The 20561-nt window shown below is 42.7% G+C and overlaps 1 protein-coding gene across 4 annotated transcripts in view; it reads left to right on the top strand.

Annotated features, from left to right (window-relative positions):
• Window positions 1–19982, top strand: part of mtss1lb (MTSS I-BAR domain containing 2b) — a 107000-nt gene extending 87018 nt beyond the window's left edge. For 2 of the 4 annotated variants that reach the window (XM_057832689.1, XM_057832698.1), the window contains 5 exons: window positions 971–1112; window positions 1186–1260; window positions 10420–10617; window positions 10692–10857; window positions 14324–19982. In XM_057832689.1, coding sequence (XP_057688672.1) covers window positions 971–1112; window positions 1186–1260; window positions 10420–10617; window positions 10692–10857; window positions 14324–15111 — 1369 coding nt within the window. In that variant the 3' untranslated portion in view covers window positions 15112–19982. Of the gene's footprint in view, window positions 1–853; window positions 1113–1185; window positions 1261–10419; window positions 10618–10691; window positions 10858–14323 lie in introns of all 4 variants that reach the window. The other 2 variants (XM_057832673.1, XM_057832682.1) reach the window with 1 other exon arrangement.
• Window positions 19983–20561: the final 579 nt, after the last annotated feature.

Here is a 20561-nt window from a genome sequence, read left to right as displayed (position 1 = left end):
CGCGATTTTAGATGATAACATTTATTTTTACATGATAGTTATCATGTATTTACATGATAATTATCATGTGTTTTACATAATTATTAATAATTAATTGGTTGTATCACACTTTTACATGTTAGTTATCACATTATATTATGATAATTATCCTATTTATAGTATCACTTCTTTACATGATAATCATCATACATTTACATTATGATTATCACAATTTTACATGGTATTAATCACTAACTGACTAACATGATAACATCATGTTTTTACATAATAGTAACATGTTTTTAGATGATAGTGTCATGTTTTGACATGGTAGTATCATTTTGCATGATAATTATCACATTTGTTGTATTACTTCTTTACATGATAATATCACATGTTTACCTGAGAATTGTCATGATTTTGCATGTTAATTATCACGTTTTACATGATTGTATGACGTTTTTATATGTCACGTATTTACATGATAGTTATCATGTTTTTACATTATTGTATTACTTTTTGACATGATCATTATCATATATTTATTTTATCATTTATTTATTATATTTATTTTAATTTGACGGTGGATTAGGCTATGTAACTCAAATTTGAAATAGTTCTGAACCAATTGAGCCTAAATGAATATCCACATCTCGATTTGTTGAAAGAGGTGCTGTGCGTGACCCCGTCCTGATACTCTCCGTCTTGTTTTCTCCCCTCTCCTTCCCCCTCCCCACGCAACCTTCAACTCTCTCCATTCCACGTGTTTTTGCTTGGCGTCTCTATTGTGTGCGTCGCCCTCTTTCTGGCTCGTTACCCTTCTAAAACGGCGCCCGACCGCTCTCTAACCTCATCGTCTTCAACCGACGCGCAGCAGCGTCAACAGCGCCCACAGTAGCGCCTCCCGCTCGTCCGGGGGCCCGGGCGGCGGAGGGGGCTCGCTGCCCCACTCACCCACTTCCTCTTCCTCGTCCTCGTATCGCTACCGCAGCGGGCCGCCGTGCCAGCCGGCGGCGGGGATCGCCGCCCACCGCCTCAGCAGCGTCTCCTCGCACGACTCGGGCTTCGTGTCTCAGGACGCTAACATCTACTCCAAGCCGCCCTCGCCCATGCCCTCAGACATCACCAGTCAGGTAGGACTCCACGTCCGAAAACCCGCTTCTTTGCTAGTTTGTAAATTTCCGTTTTTGTTCTTTCGGACGTCAGAAATCGTCCAGTTCGGCGTCGTCGGAGGCCTCCGAAACGTGTCAGTCGGTCAGCGAATGCAACTCGCCCACTACTGTAAGTCCTTATTGCTCACACAATATGATTTCCTGAATGTTTCAGTGACATTGACGGCGATGTCAATTGCAGCAAATTAATTAATATTTAGTATCAGGCAACCGGAATAAAAAATTATTGTTATGGAACGTAAAAAGCAGTGTTTAACTCTTTCAGTGTCAAACAGAGCCACAGGATGTTCAGCATTTTGATTGATTATTCTACAATGTTAACATGGAGACTTATTATACATTGGCAACAATAGAATCCACATACAGGAGCGTCAATGGCATGGACGTACATAGCTGTCAATGGAATCCACGTACATTAGCATCGATACAATCGACGTACATTGCTGTCAATGGCAATGGCGTACATTAAAAATTAAGGATAATTATACAATATAAAATGTTCTGTACGGAAGCATATTGCTGCCACCCCCACCACCTGCAAAAAAGTCCAGTGTCCGTTTTCATATGATAGCTTTTGTTTTTACATCATAGTATTATGTTTATACATGATAATTATCAGAATTTTACATGATAATCATTCGTTTTACATGATCATTATCATGTTTTTAAAAGGTAATTTTCATATTGTTACATGATAGCATCACATTTTTACATGATACGTTTGAAGTTTTTAAATGATATTTATCACATTTTTACATGATCAACATCATGTTTTTACATGATAGTGAACATGTTTTTACATGACAGTGTCATGTTTTTACGTGGTAGTATCACTTTTACATGATAGTTATCAATGATCAATGAGCATGTATTATATTATGATAATGATCATGTTTATAGCATAACTTGTTTACATGATAATTATCATATTTTTTCATAATTATCACGTTTTTTACATGATAGTGTGACGTTTTAAACGTGTCGCGTGTTTATATGAGAGTGCATTTTTAGATGACAACATTTCTATTTTCATGATAGTTATGTATTTACATGATAATTATTAATCATATTTTTATCATTTTTTACATGATAATTATCACGTTTTTACATGATAGTGTGACGTTTTAAACATTTCACACTTTTACATGATAGTTATCAGTTACCAATTATCATGTATTATATTATGATAATGATCATGTTTATAGCATAACTTATTTACATGATAATTATCATATTTTTTCATAATTATCACGTTTTTTACATGATAGTGTGACGTTTTAAACGTGTCGCGTGTTTACATGAGAGTGCATTTTTAGATGACAACATTTCTATTTTCATGATAGTTATGTATTTACATGATAATTATTAATCATATTTTTATCATTTTTTACATGATAATTATCACGTTTTTACATGATAGTGTGACGTTTTAAACATTTCACACTTTTACATGATAGTTATCTGTTACCAATTATCATGTATTATATTATGATAATGATCATGTTTATAGCATAACTTATTTACATGATAATTATCATATTTTTACATAATTATCACGTTTTTTACATGATAGTGTGACGTTTTAAACGTGTCGCATGTTTACATGGTAGTGCATTTTTAGATGACAAAATTTCTATTTATATGAGTTATGTATTTACATGATAATTATTAATCATATTTTTATCATATTTTTACATGATAATTATCATGTTTTTACATGATAGTGTGACGTTTTAAACGTATCACACTTTTACATGATAGTTATCAGTTACCAATTATCATGTATTATATTATGATAATGATCATGTTTATAGCATAACTTTACATGATCATTAACATATTTTTACATAATTATCACGTTTTTTTTTACATGATAGTGTGACGTTTTAAACGTGTCACGTATTTACATGATAGTGTGTTTTTAGGTAAAAAAATTCTTTTTACATGATAGTTATGTATTTACATTTTATCATATTTTTACATCATAATTATGACGTTTTTACACGATAGTAGGACATTTTAAACGTATCACACTTATACATGCTAATTAACAGTTATCAATTATCATGTATTATGTTATGATAATGATCATGTTTATAGCGTAACTTGTTTACATGATAATTATCATATTTTTACATAATAATTATCACGTTTTTTACATGATTATGTAACATTTTAAATATTTCTTTTTACATTATAGTTATGTATTTACATGATAATTATCATGTGTTTTACATAATTATAAATTAATAATTAATTGGTCATATCACTTTTACATGTTAGTTATCACATTATTATGATAATTATCCCATTTGTATAACTTCTTTACATGATAATCATCATATATTTACATGATAATTATCACAATTTTACACTGTATTTTCACTAACTAACGACTAACTAACTAACTAACATGATAGTATCATGTTTTTACATAATAGTAACATGTTTTTAGATGATAGTGTCATGTTTTGACACGGTAGTATCATACCTTTGCATGATAATTATCACATTTGTCGTATTACTTCTTTACATGATAATATTACATATTGATAATTATCACAATTCTATATGATAATTATCACATTTTTAAATAATAAGTACACGTTTTTTCATGATAGCGTGACATTTTTACATCTCATTTATTTACATGACAGCCACCAGATTTTTACTTGACAGTATTATGGTTAGACATGATAATTATCACGTTTACCTGTAATTGTCACGATAATTTTACATGTTAATTATCACGTTTTACATGATTGTATGACGTTTTTACATGTCACGTATTTACATGATAGTTATCATGTTTTTACATTATAGTATTACTTTTTGACATGATCATTATCATATTTTTACATGATAATTATCACAATTTTACATGATAATTATCACGGTTTTATGTGATGAATATCACGTTTTTAAATGATATAAGGTTTTACTTAATAGAATCATGTTTTTACATTATAGAATCACTTTCTCAAACGATAGTATCATGTTTTTACATGATAGTATCACGTTTTTAAATGATAATTATGTTTTTACATGATATTATCAAATTTTTATATGGTAGTATCACGATTTTACATGATAGTTATCACATTTTTAGAATATTGTATGTTGTAGTATCACATTTTTACATATCATGTTTTTAAATGATGATTATGTTTCTACATGATAGTATCACATTTTTATATGGTAGTATCACACTTTTACATTATAGTTATCACATTTCAATTTAATAATTATCACACTTTTCATGATCGTGTGACGTTTTTGCATGATAGGATCAAGTTTTTAAATGATCATTATCAGTTTATACATAGTGGTTATCACATTTATAAATGACAATTATCACGTTTCTTTGTGATAGTTTCAGGTTTTTACATGATAATTCGCACATTTTTACACGATAGCTTCCAAATTTTTTCGTGATAATTATCACGTTTTTAGATGATACTGTAGTAATGTTTATAAATGATAGTATTATGCTTATGAATGATAATTATAGCATTTTTACATGATAGTTATCACATATTTACATACTATCATGTAAAAACTTGATGTTGGACTTTTTTTTTGTTTTGTTTTGGGTGGCAGCAACACACTTCCATCGTTTTGCAGGACAAAAATCAATCAATCAATCTATAATTTTCTCGATATTTGCCACGTTGTTAGTACGTGAAGTCGGGGTTCGAGTTGACGACTTTTCATGTAGCTGGCACTGAAAGAGTTAAATTCTGTATTAGAAGGAAGTATGAACAATACTATGAAAGCAACAGAGTATTAATTTCAATGTGCGGGGCTGCTTTAACTCATGTCATGCTTACACAAAGTAGCTGCTACTTTGTTTCATTGTAGTGCATGATCAGTAAATAGTATGCTGTCTTCATGTGGGGCGAGGAGCCTGTTGCCCCCAACCCACCCAGGCCCCGCCGTTCTCCTCCTCTTCCTCCTTGGCCGATGATCATGTGACCTTGTCTCTCGCCCCGCAGTTTGGCTCCTCCTTCGCTACCTTCCGCCCCGCTCTCTCTCACTCAGGCTCGCCCAGGCCTCACTCTGTCACACTTCCTGTCACCGCGCCCCCACCCTTTAGCCGGCCGTCCGGCTCCTGCTCCTCTTCTCCTACCTCCTACAAGGTTCCCGTCTGGAAGGTTTGTTCCCCATCGTTGCCTGCTCATCTCTGCCTCGGTTTGTTCACCCCCACTGGCTTCAAAACATCATTCTTTCTTTGATTTCAACTCACTTCATTTCTCCATCATTTTGCTTCCCGAGAGTGCCTTCACACCGATTTATGACTAAGCGAAAAGTCGTAGTGGTCCAATTCAACCGCACCCAGGGTCCCTTTTCCACTAGAGCTGGTGCTCGCGCTCGTTATGGGCTTATGCTTATGTTAGCACTGGTTCTTTCCGTTTCAACAAACCAAGAACTAGCTCCAACTGACGTCCAAGAGAACATATGCTTAGCAGACACCAACCTTTCTGGCCCAAGCAAGGACTAGCGAAGCACTAACTATGTCAGGGGGCGGAGATATTGTGATGAGCACAAACGCAGAAGTGCTCCCCGACTCCAACTCCACTTGCAGCCACCAGTCCAAGTGAATAATTGCTGTCACGTAAGACATGTCTACCTCACAGCAGTAACACTCTAGTCACATTTTCGTCATGGCTGATCCGAAGTGTTGATATCAAATTCTTACGCTGCACTACCAACTACCCCGAACTACCTCCTAACCCTAATTCTGTACCAATCTTTTGCGTCATGGAACTGGTCAATTGGTCTCTAAGTACCTTGGTCAAGATCTTCTCAACAATGCGACCTACATCGAGCCAACGCCCATTTCCGGCCAACACTTTCACGTCTGGATTTAAGGAGGATAGCTGGGGGAGACGGAGGCCCATACAGTGCCTTGCAAAAGTATACGGCCCCCTTGAACCTTGCAACCTTTCGCCACATTTCAGGCTTCAAACATAAAGATATAAAATTTTAATTTTTTGTCAAGAATCAACAACAAATGGGACACAATCGTGAAGTGGAACAAAATTTATTGGATAATTTAAACTTTTTTAACGAATAAAAAACTGAAAAGTGGGGCGTGCAATATTATTCGGCCCCCTTGCGTTAATATTTTGTAGCGCCACCTTTTGCTCCAATTACAGCTGCAAGTCGCTCGGGGTATGTTTCTATCAGTTTTGCACATCGAGAGACTGACATTCTTGCCCATTCTTCCTTGCAAAACAGCTCGAGCTCAGTGAGGTTGGATGGAGAGTGTTTGTGAATAGCAGTCTTCAGCTCTTTCCACAGATTCTCGATTGGATTCAGGTCTGGACTTTGACTTGGCCATTCTAACACCTGGATACGTTTATTTTTTAACTATTCCATTGTAGATTTGGCTTTATGTTTTGGATCATTGTCCTGTTGGAAGATAAATCTCCGTCCCAGTCTCAGGTCTTGTGCAGATACCAACAGGTTTTCTTCCAGAATGTTCCTGTATTTAGCTGCATCCATCTTCCCGTCAATTTTAACCATCTTCCCTGTCCCTGCTGAAGAAAAGCAGGCCCAAACCATGATGCTGCCACCACCATGTTTGACAGTGGGGATGGTGTGTTCAGGGTGATGAGCTGTGTTGCTTTTACGCCAAACATATCGTTTTGCATTGTGGCCAAAAAGTTCAAATTTGGTTTCATCTGACCAGAGCACCTTCTTCCACATGTTTGGTGTGTCTCCCAGGTGGCTTGTGGCAAACTTTAAACGAGACTTTTTATGGATATCTTTGAGAAATGGCTTTCTTCTTGCCACTCGTCCATAAAGGCCAGATTTGTGCAGTGTACGACTGATTGTTGTCCTATGGACAGACTCTCCCACCTCAGCTGTAGATCTCTGCAGTTCATCCAGAGTGATCATGGGCCTCTTGGCTGCATCTCTGATCAGTTTTCTCCTTGTTTGAGAAGAAAGTTTGGAAGGACGGCCGGGTCTTGGTAGATTTGCAGTGGTCTGATGCTCCTTCCATTTCAATATGATGGCTTGCACAGTGCTCCTTGAGATGTTTAAAGCTTGGGAAATCTTTTTGTATCCAAATCCGGCTTTAATCTTCTCCACAACAGTATCTCGGACCTGCCTGGTGTGTTCCTCGGTTTACATAATGCTCTCTGCACTTTAAACAGAACCCTGAGACTATCACAGAGCAGGTGCATTTATACGGAGACTTGATTACACACAGGTGGATTCTGTTTATCATCATCGGTCATTTAGGACAACATTGGATCATTCAGAGATCCTCACTGAACTTCTGGAGTGAGTTTACTGCACTGAAAGTAAAGGGGCCAAATAATATTGCACGCCCCACTTTTCAGTTTTTTATTTGTTAAAAAAGTTTAAATTATCCAATAAATGTTGTTCCACTTCACGATTGTGTCCCACTTGTTGTTGATTCTTGACAAAAAAATTAAATTTCATATCTTTATGTTTGAAGCCTGAAATGTGGCGAAAGGTTGCAAGATTCAAGGGGGCCGAATACTTTTGCAAGGCACTGTATGTTTGACCGCGCTTGACATTGAGGATGTCGAAGATATTTACGTGTTCAGCACACTGTTGGTTCTCGCTCCCCTGCTGGGTCTTGGTGCCCTTTGGATGCTCCGTTTCTCAGTGAAAGTGGTGCGACACCATAGAGAAGCAATGGAGCTTGCTCGCAATATCGGCGATGCTATCAATGCGGGGCAAGCCAGCCTCAACAAGGCTGAAGATGGACCACAGCTCAAATGGTGACGAAAATCATCACGGAGATTCGGGACCAAGAGAGGCTTGTTCGTGTGAATCAGGCTAGGACTGACGAGGAGTGACGAGGGCTTCCGTGTCTCCCTTGGCTGTCCTCCATCAACTGGAAGATTTCATAACCGATCGATTCTTACCAAATCAATGAGCTAACGGATGATTGACTGAATTACCCTAGTGCCACATCAAATCAATGACTACTGGGAAGATAATTCATGTGTAAAAAAAAAATATTGGGTTTATCACTCGTATCACAATGCTATCTTGTAACTGTCAATGATACCGATGATGATGACAATAAACAATAATAAAGACTAATAATAAACCCTAACCCATACTGCTACTAAAGATGTCCCAATCGATCGAGATGCCGATCGATGGGGTCCGATCACGTCATTTTCAAAGTATCGGAATCGGCATAAAAATATCGGACATGCCTTTTTTTTTAATTTATATATACATTCTTTTTAGGGCTGTCAAACGATTAAAATTTTTAATCGAGTTAATTACAGCTTAAAAATTAATTAATCATAATTAATCGCAATTCATCGCAATTCAAACCATCTATAAAATATGCCATATTTTTCTGTAAATTATATATATATTCTGTAAAATAAATTGTTGGAATGGAAAGATAAGACACAAGATGGATATTTACATTCAACATACGGTACATAAGGACCGTAGTGGGCATTTCACTCTCCTGTCATTTAAATCTGTCTATGCTGTCCTCACTCTGAAGCGTCTACTTTTTCCAAAGCTAGGCAGCTAGTGAACGACGCCTTAATAATCAGACTTCTTCCTTTTTCATCTGATTTATTAATAAAATGGCCTCAAACCATTGTCTTCTTTAGACCGTCGTAAAACTACAAAAAAAAGTACACAAGCATTGCATTAGCAACAACGTTAGCTTAACACGCTATACAGGTTCACTAAACATAAAAAGCGTCTCATACAAAAAACATAACATTTCGCTTACTGACATAATATGTACATTCTTTACAACAACCATACTTGCGGACAAATCTTGTCCAAGGATCATATAAGCACAACATTACAATGTAGGCGTCAGCCTGAGACATCGTGCAGCCATATTGAACTAGCAAGAAAACAATAAACCATTTCGCAAAGCGACCACAAGAGTTCGCTGTTATGTCTAACAGCGAAACACAAAAAGCCTTGCTGTAAAACTTACCGAAAGGCAGAATACTGTCTGAGCGGGACATGTGCGTTAATTGCGTCAAATATTTTAACGTGTTTAATTAAAAAAATTAATTACACGGTAATTTTGACAGCCCCAATTCTTTTATTTAAATCGTTTTCTAATTGTATATAACGCTACAGACAAAATGCAAAATGTCTTACACTCATCCAGAGTAGTTTTGGCTTAAAGTAGGGCTATCAAATTTATTGCGTTAACGGCGGTAATTATTTTTTCGTAATTAATCACGTTAAATAATTAATGCATGCACTGCACGGCTCACTCACGCATTGTCGCGTTCAATCTATAAAGGTGCCGTTTTACCAATATATAGAACTAAACGCAGCGTATAATGAGTAGAGAAAATTTTGACAGCCTTTGGAACCTTTTTTTATTTGGCTAAAGCCTTTCATTCACTTTCTCAGCAATTGAAATTAACGTGGGAGGCAATGTGTGGAAGAAAGGTGGTAGTTGATCATTTTCTTAACACCCTATGTTCTTTCCCAACGCAGAGAAGATATATCAATTGGTACCACTACGCACAGTCATGGTTGCACTTCCCATCATGCATTTGGGGAGAAGTTAAATGGCTACAGTATCATTTACTGAAAGCTCAACAAATACACTGAACGCAATATTTAGTCACAATATACAAAGTCACATTTATCCTTTAAGAATTACAAGTCTTTCTGTCCGTGGATCCCTCTGACAGAAAGAATGTTAATAATGTAAATGCCATCTTGAGGATTTATTGTCATAATACACAAATAAAGTACTTATTATTCGTCCGAGTTTTATTCATTTTTTTCTAAATGCATTGCCAAAATGTATATGATCGGGAAAAATTATCGGGAATGATTGGAATTGAATCGGGAGCGGGAAAAAAATCGGGAAATATCGGGATCGGCAGATACTCAAACTAAAACAATCGGGAGTAAAAAAACATGATCGGAACAACCCTAACTGCTACATATAGCTTATGTAATGGCGTACTGAAACTTTACAGTGACAAAAGGGCTTGAACTTGGAAAAACCAAATCCGTTCTTGTGATTATTAGAATTACCAAAGCACGAGCACTAGCACTGAATGGAAAATCTAGTTCATTTGGTGGAAAAGCGGTATAAGAGGGTAAACCCACTCGAGTGTGAACGCACCCAAAGTGTCCGCCCCCGCCTGGAGGTTGTGTAAATCCCAATAGAATACAGGCGAACTGACCAGTCGAGAAGTCAAACTGCTGGATAACCGCAAACGTTTTACATGAATGTATGCTAATAATAACAATGCGCACTCTTCAGGATTGGTCCAAAGCAGGTTCTTACGAGCAGCCCGCGGCGGCCGCCGTGGGTCCCGCGAGTTCCGGCGCGGTCGTCCAGAGGAGGAAGGAGCCGCCGCTCGATAGGCTAAGGGAAAGCGAGGGTTCGCCCGTCGCGCAAGGGTACGCCGGCCCGTCCCACGGCGACGACGCCAGAGCCAGGGTGTCTTCTACTGCCAAGGTAACGGAGAACATGGTCTCAATGGGGCATTCCGGCAGAATTTAACGTTTGTTCATATTTTCTGAAATGCGCAGTACGGAGACGAGGCGACTCCGGCCGCGAGCGACCTGGCCATGGTTCTGACCCGAGGCCTGAGCAACGAGCAGCAGAAAAGCAGCAGGGACAGTCTGCAGTACTCCAGCGGCTACAGCACCGAGACCACCACTCCTTCCTGCTCTGAGGACACCATTCCTTCTCAGGGTGGGCCTTGATCCTAAAACAGTGTTTCCTAAGGTTTAGTTTATAAAAATCTCACCGCACATCACCAAATATGAACGCACAAAAGGTATGGATGACCTGTATATTTCTTGTCCCGGGACTTAGTGATGATCATTTTAAGGTGTCATCTGCAGACAATTGGACTCGAGTTACAGGAACTTGGACTTTAGTCAACTTGCTTGAGCTAGGAGGGACTCGACTCAACAGGCAATAACTCGAGTCTCGACTCGACACGACTCATCTTTACAACCTTGTGACTTGGCTCAGCTCGACATGACCTCGATACTTGACTCGACTTGACACAACTCATCTTTACAACCTTGTGACCTGACCTCAAGACTCAACACGACCTCGAGATTCAACCCAACCTCGAGAATGGACCCTCCACCTGACTCGATCCAACCTCAGGACTCGACCCGACCTCGAGACTTAACCCGACCTCGAGACCCGACCTTGAGACCCGCGACTTGACCCGTAACCCAACCTCGAGCCGTAACCCAACCTCGAGACTCGACTCGACCTGACTCGACCTCTAGACTCGACCTCAAGACCTGACCCGACCCCGAGACTCGACTCGAGCCGACTCGACCTCGAGACTTGACCTCAAGATTAGACTCGACCTGACCTCGAGAACCAACTCGACCGGACCTCGAGACCCGACCCAACCTCGAGACACGACCCGACTCGGCCCGACCTTGAGACACAACACGACCCAACCTTGAGACCTGAGACTTGACCCATGACCCAACCTCGAGACTCAACTCGACCCGACTCGACCTCTGGACTCGACCTCAAGATCGGACTCGACCTGACCTCGAGACTAAACTTGACCTGACCTCAAGACCTGACCCGACCTCGAGACTCGACTCAAGCCGACTTGACCTCGAGACTCAACCTCAAAATCAGACTCGACCTGACCTCGAGACCCAACTCGACCGGGCCTCGAGACACGAGCCGACTCGGCCCGACCTTGAGACCCAACACGACCCGACCTTGAGACCCAACACGACCCGACCCTGAAACCCAGCCTCAAAACTCGACCCGACCTCAAAACCCGACCTCGAGACTCGACCTCAAACCCGACTCGACTGGACCTCGAGACCCGACCCCGAGACTCAACTTGACTCGATATAACCTGAAAACTCAACCGGACCTCGAGACCTGACCCCACCTTGAGACCCAGCAAGATTCGACCCGACTCGACCAGACCTCGAGACCCACCCTTGAGACCCAGCCAGATTCGACCCGACTTGACCAGACCTCAAACCCGACTCGACCGGACCTTGAGACTCGACCCGACCTCGAGACTTAACCCGACCTCGAGACCCGACCTTGAGACCCGAGACTTGACCCGTAACCCAACCTCGAGACTCGACTCGACCTGACTCGACCTCTAGACTCGACCTCAAGACCTGACCCGACCCCAAGACTCGACTCGAGCCGACTTGACCTCGAGACATGACCTCAAGATCAGACTCGACCTGACCTCGAGAACCAACTCGACCGGACCTCGAGACCCGACACAACCTCGAGACACGATCCGACTCGGCCCGACCTTGAGACCCAACACGACCCAACCTTGAGACCTGAGACTTGACCCGTGACCCGACCTCGAGACTCAACTCGACCCGACTCGACCTCGACCTCAAGATCAGACTCGACCTGACCTCGAGCCCCAACTCGACTGGACCTCGAAACACGACCCGACTCGGCCCGACCTTGAGACCCAACACGATCCGACCCTGAAACCCAGCCTCAAAACTCGACCCGACCTCAAAACCCGACCTCGAGACCCGACCCGACCTCAAACCCGACTCGACTGGACCTCGAGACCCGACCCCGAGACTCAACTTGACTCGATATAACCTTAAGACTCAACCGGACCTCGAGACCTGACCTTACCTTGAGACCCAGCAAGATTCGACCCGACTCGACCAGACCTCGAGACCCGACCTTGAGACCCAGCCAGATTCGACCTGACTCGACCGGACCTCGAGACACGACCCGACTCTGCCCGACCTTGACACCCAACACGACCCGACCTTGAAACCCAGCCTCAAAACTCGACCCGACCTCAATACCCGACCTGGAGACCCGAGCCGACCTCAAACCTGACTCGACTGGACCTCGAGACCCGACCCCGAGACTCAACTTGACTCGATATAACCTTAAGACTCAACCGGACCTCGAGACCTGACCCCAGCATGAGACCTAGCAAGATTTGACCCGACTCTACCAGACCTCGAGATCCGACCTTGAGACCCAGCCAGATTCGACCCGACTCGACCAGACCTTAAGAGTCAACCTCGAAACCTCAAAACCCGACATCGAGACTCGACCTGACCAGACCTCAAACCCGACTCGACCGGAACATGAGACCCGACCCGACCTCGAGACTCAACTTGACTCGACATAACCTTAAGACTGGACTCGACTCGACCTGCCCAACTTCCTTGTCACTTGGATCACAGTTCAATTGTCTGGTTGTCTGACTCTAAAAAGAAAAAAATCAATGACTGTGAATTCAGTTTTTTGGTATTCTTAATCAAGTCTCACTACAATATTTATGAGGGATTTTTAAATATCCTAGATTTTACTGATCATGCTTTTGAGGGACTATTGGTAGTATTTTATCTTTGCAATTTTACGAGAAAAATGGTCAACACCTGGTGGCGTCAAAGAGCCATTGCGCCGCTACAGCGCGCATGTTACCTCGTTTTCCGGCGTGCCTGTGCCGCACCTGGCCAAACACGCATCCCACTTGCCAGTCAGCCACCTGAAACCAAGGGCCTACTTGCTCGGTGTCCTATCCTGTCAACCCGGCCAGCCAGTGCCAGCCGAAAGGGTTGAGGGTTTGCATGTCCCGACTTGCGGCAGCGCGACAAAACGTCTTGTGCCAGCGCTGTTGACTTGTCCGCAAAACACATGCAGGACACCGTCATCAGGACACATCTCCCCTGAACGCCAAAATCATGCCAATGAAAATGTCCTTGTTAACTCATTGACCACCATTGACAGCGCAATCTCTCCAATGCGTTCGATCTGGGAGGGGCAAATGAACGTATAGTGACATGGAAGTTGTAAAATACCTGTTTCCCAAGGAGGACAGGCAGACCAGTTTAACAACACGCTGCGCAGTTGTGGCCCATCAGGTGGCGATTGCCTGCCGGTGTGGTGGTCACTTCCCAGGTGTGTCGCTGTCCATGGTGCTGAACCCATGTAGCACTGGGAAGCCACAACGTCTATCTCCGTGACAGCACCCAAAGTTTCCAAGCAAAAAATGGAACCCTTAGTTACAAAGTTGTATTCAATAAAACAGGATGACAAATCTCATACTTTTACAAAAAACAAAATGTTCTCAAATTGCATGGATCAAATTGCAAGATTACCTTTCGTAGTATTACTCAAAACATGCTGTTTCCAATACCTTTTGTTTGTGTTACATCAGGTTCTGATTATGACTGCTACTCAGTGAACGGCGACACGGAAGGCCCTGACGGTCAGGCGGACTTTGACAAGTCGTCCACCATCCCCCGCCACTCCAACATCGCCCAGAATTACCGTCGCATGATTCAGACCAAGCGGCCCGCCAGCACGGCCGGTTTACCGAGCGGGGTCCTGGGCCCCGGGGGTCACGTCCTAACCCCCGGAGCATCAGGCACCCCGGGAACCGCCACCATCCGTAGAACGCCGTCCACCAAACCGGGCGTGAGGCGCACCCTTTCCAGCGCCGGCCCAATTCCTATCCGACCCCCCATTGTGCCTGTCAAGACGCCCACCATTCCTGGGGACTCCCACTCGCTCGGGGCTGCCGGGGCGCCGGTTCGAGTGGGAAGCGAGGAGTGCGTCTTCATGGTGGACGACGCCCAGGGTGCACTGGATTACGTGAAGGCGTCGCCCAAACGCCTCAGCCTCCCCAACACCGCATGGGGTTCAGGGGCGGCTCTGGAGGTCTACGCCCAGCAACACGGGACCGAAGAGGAAAAGATGATCGCCGCTAACCGGCACAGCCTGGTGGAAAAGATCGGCGAGCTGGTGGCCGGCGCCCACGCCCTGGGCGAAGGCCAGTTCCCTTTCCCCACCCTCTCGGATGATCCGACGCCTTCCGGCGCGGGGCCGGGCGACGCCCTCGAGGGTGCGGAGGGATCATCCGGCGACATGCTGACCACCATCAGAAGAGGAGTTCGACTCCGCAAAACCGTCTCCAACGACCGCTCGGCACCGCGAATCTTGTGATCGGCGTCGCGTAAAACTCGTAGGGAAACGTCATTCTCGAATGAAAACATACACAAACCGTAAAAAGACGCCGTTAGAGCCGACGCTATAAAATATTAACACGTTAGCGCCATAAATCGTGTGTGTTGGACGCATGTTTCTCTTCTCTACGTTTGTTTGGAGATCCAGTTGAGCATTTATTTCATGTCCTTCATATCCAGCTTACTAGTCTTTGACGGAATTGTCTTACCAGTGACCACAGAGAGCTTTCCGTAGTCGCCCTCTAGTGGGGACTCCCTAAAAAAACTGAAGTTAGACGGTCCCGGCGCGGGTACGAAACTCACGCGACCGTGTCTTTTCGGCTCGAGTGAAATTCGGGCACCGGCGCGGCGAGCTAACATTGTGTTGGCATTGAACCGCACCGGTGACCCCCGACACCCCCGTTTCTGTGTGCGTGCGCCACTGCTGGACAGCCGGCGAGCCAATGAGGCGCCTCGTCTCGCGTGTCTCGTGTTCTTTCTTTTCGGTTTCTATCGTGACGTCGTTCTCTCTGTGCGCCGCCTCGGGAGGTCAAGTGGAAAAAAGCGAGCGGTTGTTACAGATACATTCATATATATACTATATATATAATATACATATATATTTTCTAGAAGCAGAGAGAAGTCCGAAACGCAGCAATAAGTGTGTTTTATTTTCTTGCTCGGCGGGAGAAATGGCGGCAGAAGAGCTCGCGGTGTGCGTTGAGAAGAAGAAGAATTGAGAGGAAGTGACGGATGGCTGTGGTAACATAGGAGATTAAGCTAATAAGCTAATGTCCGCTAAAAGTTTTAGTCATGTACAAAAATGTATTTGTGAGAATAACATCATTCAGCACACGTGTTGTTACTTGTATTAAAAAAAAAAAAAAAAAAAAAAAAAAATGGAGTGCAGGTTACGATAGGAGTACTGGTACTTGCCCAAAAGTTCAAAAACAGAAATCTAATTACATGTTGCTTATGAAGGAAAAAACTGCTGTAAATCATCCTCGATTTACGCAAGCTAGCACACAAAGTACACAGATGTTAAAATCCCAGGAATTTATAGGAGTAATACTGTGAATATACCTCCGTGAAGTTGGCCCCCTAATCAGACGCCGATTTGTATTAAAATGACGTCAATTGTTTGTGCTAGGTTTGTGCTATAAAAAGTTTCGTTTGTGCGGCTACAAGCACGAGCAAAAAGTATGGAATTACCAATCTCGGACGAGAGATTTTGTTATGTAGAACAAACTCAGATAAAAAGCTTGAAAAAATAATGAATTAGTTCAAAAGTGCAACTCTTTAGCATTCGGGAACACTAAAAGAAATGAATACAAAATATTGTGGTGGTCAGTAAATGTTAGCTTTATAAAGCAAGTGCAGGGAAATATGGGGTGACACAAAAAAAATGGGACCCAACTCTAATTAGGCCCCGTTTCTTAGTGTTTTGTCCGAATGAAATGAAACTTTGGTCATAACTAGTTTATTATATTCAAAACATCATATCAAAACACTAGGATCTTTGGCCTTTTTTTAATCTCCGTTCTACAGCATATGTTCTAGATGACCTCCATTTAGCTCCATGCATTTCTTGAGGCGCAGCACGAAGTTGTCCATGACATTCTTACAGACTGAATTGGTAATGGCTCTCATCTCCTCCCTGATGGCTTTCTTGAGTTCCGTGATGGTTCTGGGTTTCCCTGCACATACTCTGTCCTTAAGATAGCCCCAAAGAAAAAAATCTGGGGGGCTTAGGTCCGGGCTATGGGGTGCCCCATAAAAATCAGTCTTGAGACTGATCACTCAGCCTCCGAAGTTCTCTTTCAGCCAATCTCGGGACAGGTTTGAGGTGTGAGAACTTGCTCCGTCTTGCTGGAACCAGAACTTGCTCATGAGCGACGGGTAGATGGTCTGGAGCTCATTCTTGAAGGTTTTGAGGACCTCCACATACCGCTCCTTGGTGACTGTCACTGCTGCGCCAGATTCTTCGATGAAGATTGGTCCAATGATGCCTCTGGCCAAGATTGCAGCCCACACTGTGCACTTAGGAGAGTGCAGGGGCTTGGTGGCTACTTCATTGGATCTGGAGGACCCCCAGAAGACATTTGTCTTGGAGTTCGCCTTTCCATCAAGATGGAAGTGGGCTTCATCTGAGGTCCAAAGGAGGTTAAGGAAACTTGGTGTCTCCTCGATCTTCTCGAGGATCTTGACTGCCATAGCCCTCCTCTGCTTCTTGTCTGAGGCTGTAAGGGTCTGCAGCGTCTGTATTCTGTATGGGTAAGCCCTGATATCGTTCACCAGCACTCTCCTGCAAGTCTCATACCGAGGGACTGACTTCGCTTACGCACAGAGCGTTTCGGACTCTGCTGGAGAGACTCTCTCACTCTTTCAACCAGCTAGGCTGTTCACTTCTTGGGACGTCCTTAGTGGCTTGGACGGTTCTCACTGGCAGCGTTGAGGTTCTCCACGGTCCCATACTTCTCGAAGTGGTCCACCCAGTTCTGAATTCTGCTTTTGGATGGGGCCTTTTCACATTCGAACTGACGCATGAAACTGTCCTGGGTTTTATTAAACGAGCCTGTCTTGTAGTAAAATTTAACACAGTGTGTTCTTTGTCCCAGCTCCCACTGGGGTCTTGGTGTACTCACGGTCGTTGATTCTGCCATGTCCTGTAAAATAAGGGCAATCGGTGAATAAATAAAGGAGAGAGTGGGGCCCGTTTTTTTTGGGTCACCCGTATATATGGAATCACTCCATTCTGAGGAAAAAAATATGGAATCATGAGAAACAAACAAATAATAATCAAAGCATATTTCTAGTATTTAGTAGCGTCACCTCTGGCTTTTATGACAGCTTGAAGTCTCTGGGGCATGGACTTATGTTTTCCGAAATTTCTAGGTTCGCGGTGAATTAGTAATAGGCACACTTTTGCTCAATAGAAAATGTTTATTGATTAGAAAATGCAGAATAAATCCCACAAGAGCAAGCAACAAGCATAACAAGGGTAACGATGACGCTAGATTTGAGTTTGTCAATCCCAGATTCCCCGCGCTACGTTACAGCACAACCAGGTGTCCCTTAGCAATGAAAATCGCTTACCGTGACAAATAAGCGGGAGCCAACGCCCCGGTAAGGCGGCGAAGGAACAAAGCCAGGCGATCCGTACGTGACCGGCTGGCGGACATCACTGGTCGCCCGGAAATGCCCGGTTTTTGTAGGAACGCGGCACACGGGGGCGGAGACAGCCAACCTCCGCTCCCAGGTGGCGCGGCCCCGTCCAATGACGAAAAAACAATAGAAGTTGTTACAATCTAGGTCACAGAAGCAATCGTACATCACCAAGGCATAATGTAATATTTTCCCCCATCAACTTGATTAGTATTTTTCATCAATTTGGTTCCATCTCTCTTTGATTCCAGTTGCCAGATCATTTTTCATCATCATTTTTTTCAATTTCCACCACAGATTTTCAATAGCGGTGAGAGCTGAGCTATTTGCAGGCCATGACACTGATTGGATGAGTCTTTCTCCAAGGAATGCTTTACCAGTTTTAGCCCTGTGGCATGATGCATTGTCATCTCGGAAAACATATTTTCAATTGAAGGGATAAGAAAGCTGTCTAAAATTTCAACGTAAACTTGTGCATTTATTGAAGATTTAACCACAGCCACCTCCCCAGTACCTTTGCCTGACATGCAGACCCATATCATCAAGGACTGGGGGAATTTTGATGTTTTCTTCAGGCAGTCATCGTTGTAAATCTCACTGGAACAGCACCAAACAAAAGTTCCAGCATCATCTCCTTGTCAAGAGTCAAGATTCTGCATTGGAAAAGGTGTCAAGAGTCAAATATCTGCATCGGACAAGGCTGGAACATTTGTTTGGTGCTGTTCCAGTGAGATTTACAAAGATGACTGCCTGAAGAAAACTGCTATTTTGCATGTTGTCCAACTTCAAAATCATGGAGGGGTCTGAAGTTTTCACCATAGACTTCATAACGTATTGACAGGACGGGGGCCCGATTCATAGGGGGGTGGGGGGGGGGGCTATCTCCGTCAAAGCTGACCGAGTGGAAACACAAAGAGCTTTTTGCGTTGAAAATTCTTGTGAATAAATGCTTAAATTCCTGAATTCTTTATGGATTTAGACATAAAACAGTCTCGATTCTTGGTTAAAAGAAAGAAAAAAACGTGCAGGTAGCATTTATTTTACGTAGATCTTGCAAACTATGAGGCTAGTCTGTATGGAAATTAGCGTCCGCCAAGTGTAAACAAAGAGCTTTTACCGTTGAAAATTCTTGTGAATAAATGCTTAAATTCCTGAATTCTTTATAGATATAGACGTAAAACAGTCTCGATTCTTGGTTGAAAGAAGAAAAAAACGTGCAGGTAGCATTTATTTTACGTAAATATCGCAAACTATGAGGCTAGTCAGTAAGGAAATTAGCAGCCGCCATGTGTAAACAACAGAAAGTGACCTGTACATGGCCAAAAAAAATCAACGGAAAGTGACGTGAAAATGACCGAAAAATCAACAGGAAGTGACTTGTAAATGGCCCTAAAATCCAACAGGAGGTGACCTGTATATGTACAAAAAATCAACAGGAAGTGACCTGTATATGACCCCAAAAAAATCAACAGAAAGTGACCTGTACATGACCAAAAAAAAAATCCAACAAGAAGTGACCTGTAAGTGCCCCAAAAATCCAACAGAAAGTGACCTGTAAATGGCCCAAAAATCCTACAGGAAGTGATCTGTATATGCCCAAAAAAAAAATCAACAGGAAGTGACCTGTATGTGTCCCCAAAATCAACAGGAAGTGACCTGTAAATGCCCCCCAAATCCAATAGGAAGTGATCTGTAATTGCCCCAAAACTCAACAGATAGTGAACTATAAATGCCCCAACAAGCAACAGGAAGTGACCTGTAAATTCCCCACAACTCAACAGGAAGTGATCAGTAAATGGCCCCCAAATCCAATAGGAGGTGACCTGTAATTCCCCCCAAAACTCAACAAAAAGTGACCTATAAATGAACGAACGATCAACAGGAAGTGACCTGTAGGTGACCCAAAAATTCAACAGAAGGTGATGTATAAATGCCAATTTTTTTCCCATTCATTTTCAATGGCAAAAAATCCAATGTCCCCAAATCAAAAAGAAATGACCAGATATCAATGGGACGTGTCCCTCAAATGTCCCCGTTTCCATTGACGCTTATGGAGGGCGCTGCCATTGACGGCCATGGAGGTCCAAATTTCCCATTCATTTCCAATGGCATTTACTTTAGTTAATGCTACTAATGGGCATGTTTACCTTTGAAAATTCTTGTGAATAAATGCTTAAATTCCTGAATTCTTTATATAGATGTAAAACAGTCTCGATTCTTGGTTAAAAGCACACAAAAAAAACTGCAAGTAGCATTCATTTTACGTAAATATTGCAAGCTATGAGG

Source organism: Corythoichthys intestinalis, chromosome 1, assembly GCF_030265065.1.
Source record: "Corythoichthys intestinalis isolate RoL2023-P3 chromosome 1, ASM3026506v1, whole genome shotgun sequence".
Taxonomy (NCBI): Eukaryota; Metazoa; Chordata; class Actinopteri; order Syngnathiformes; family Syngnathidae; genus Corythoichthys; species Corythoichthys intestinalis.
The sequence above is the reverse complement of the archived record's forward strand: the minus strand, read 5'-3'. Positions and strand labels throughout refer to the sequence as shown.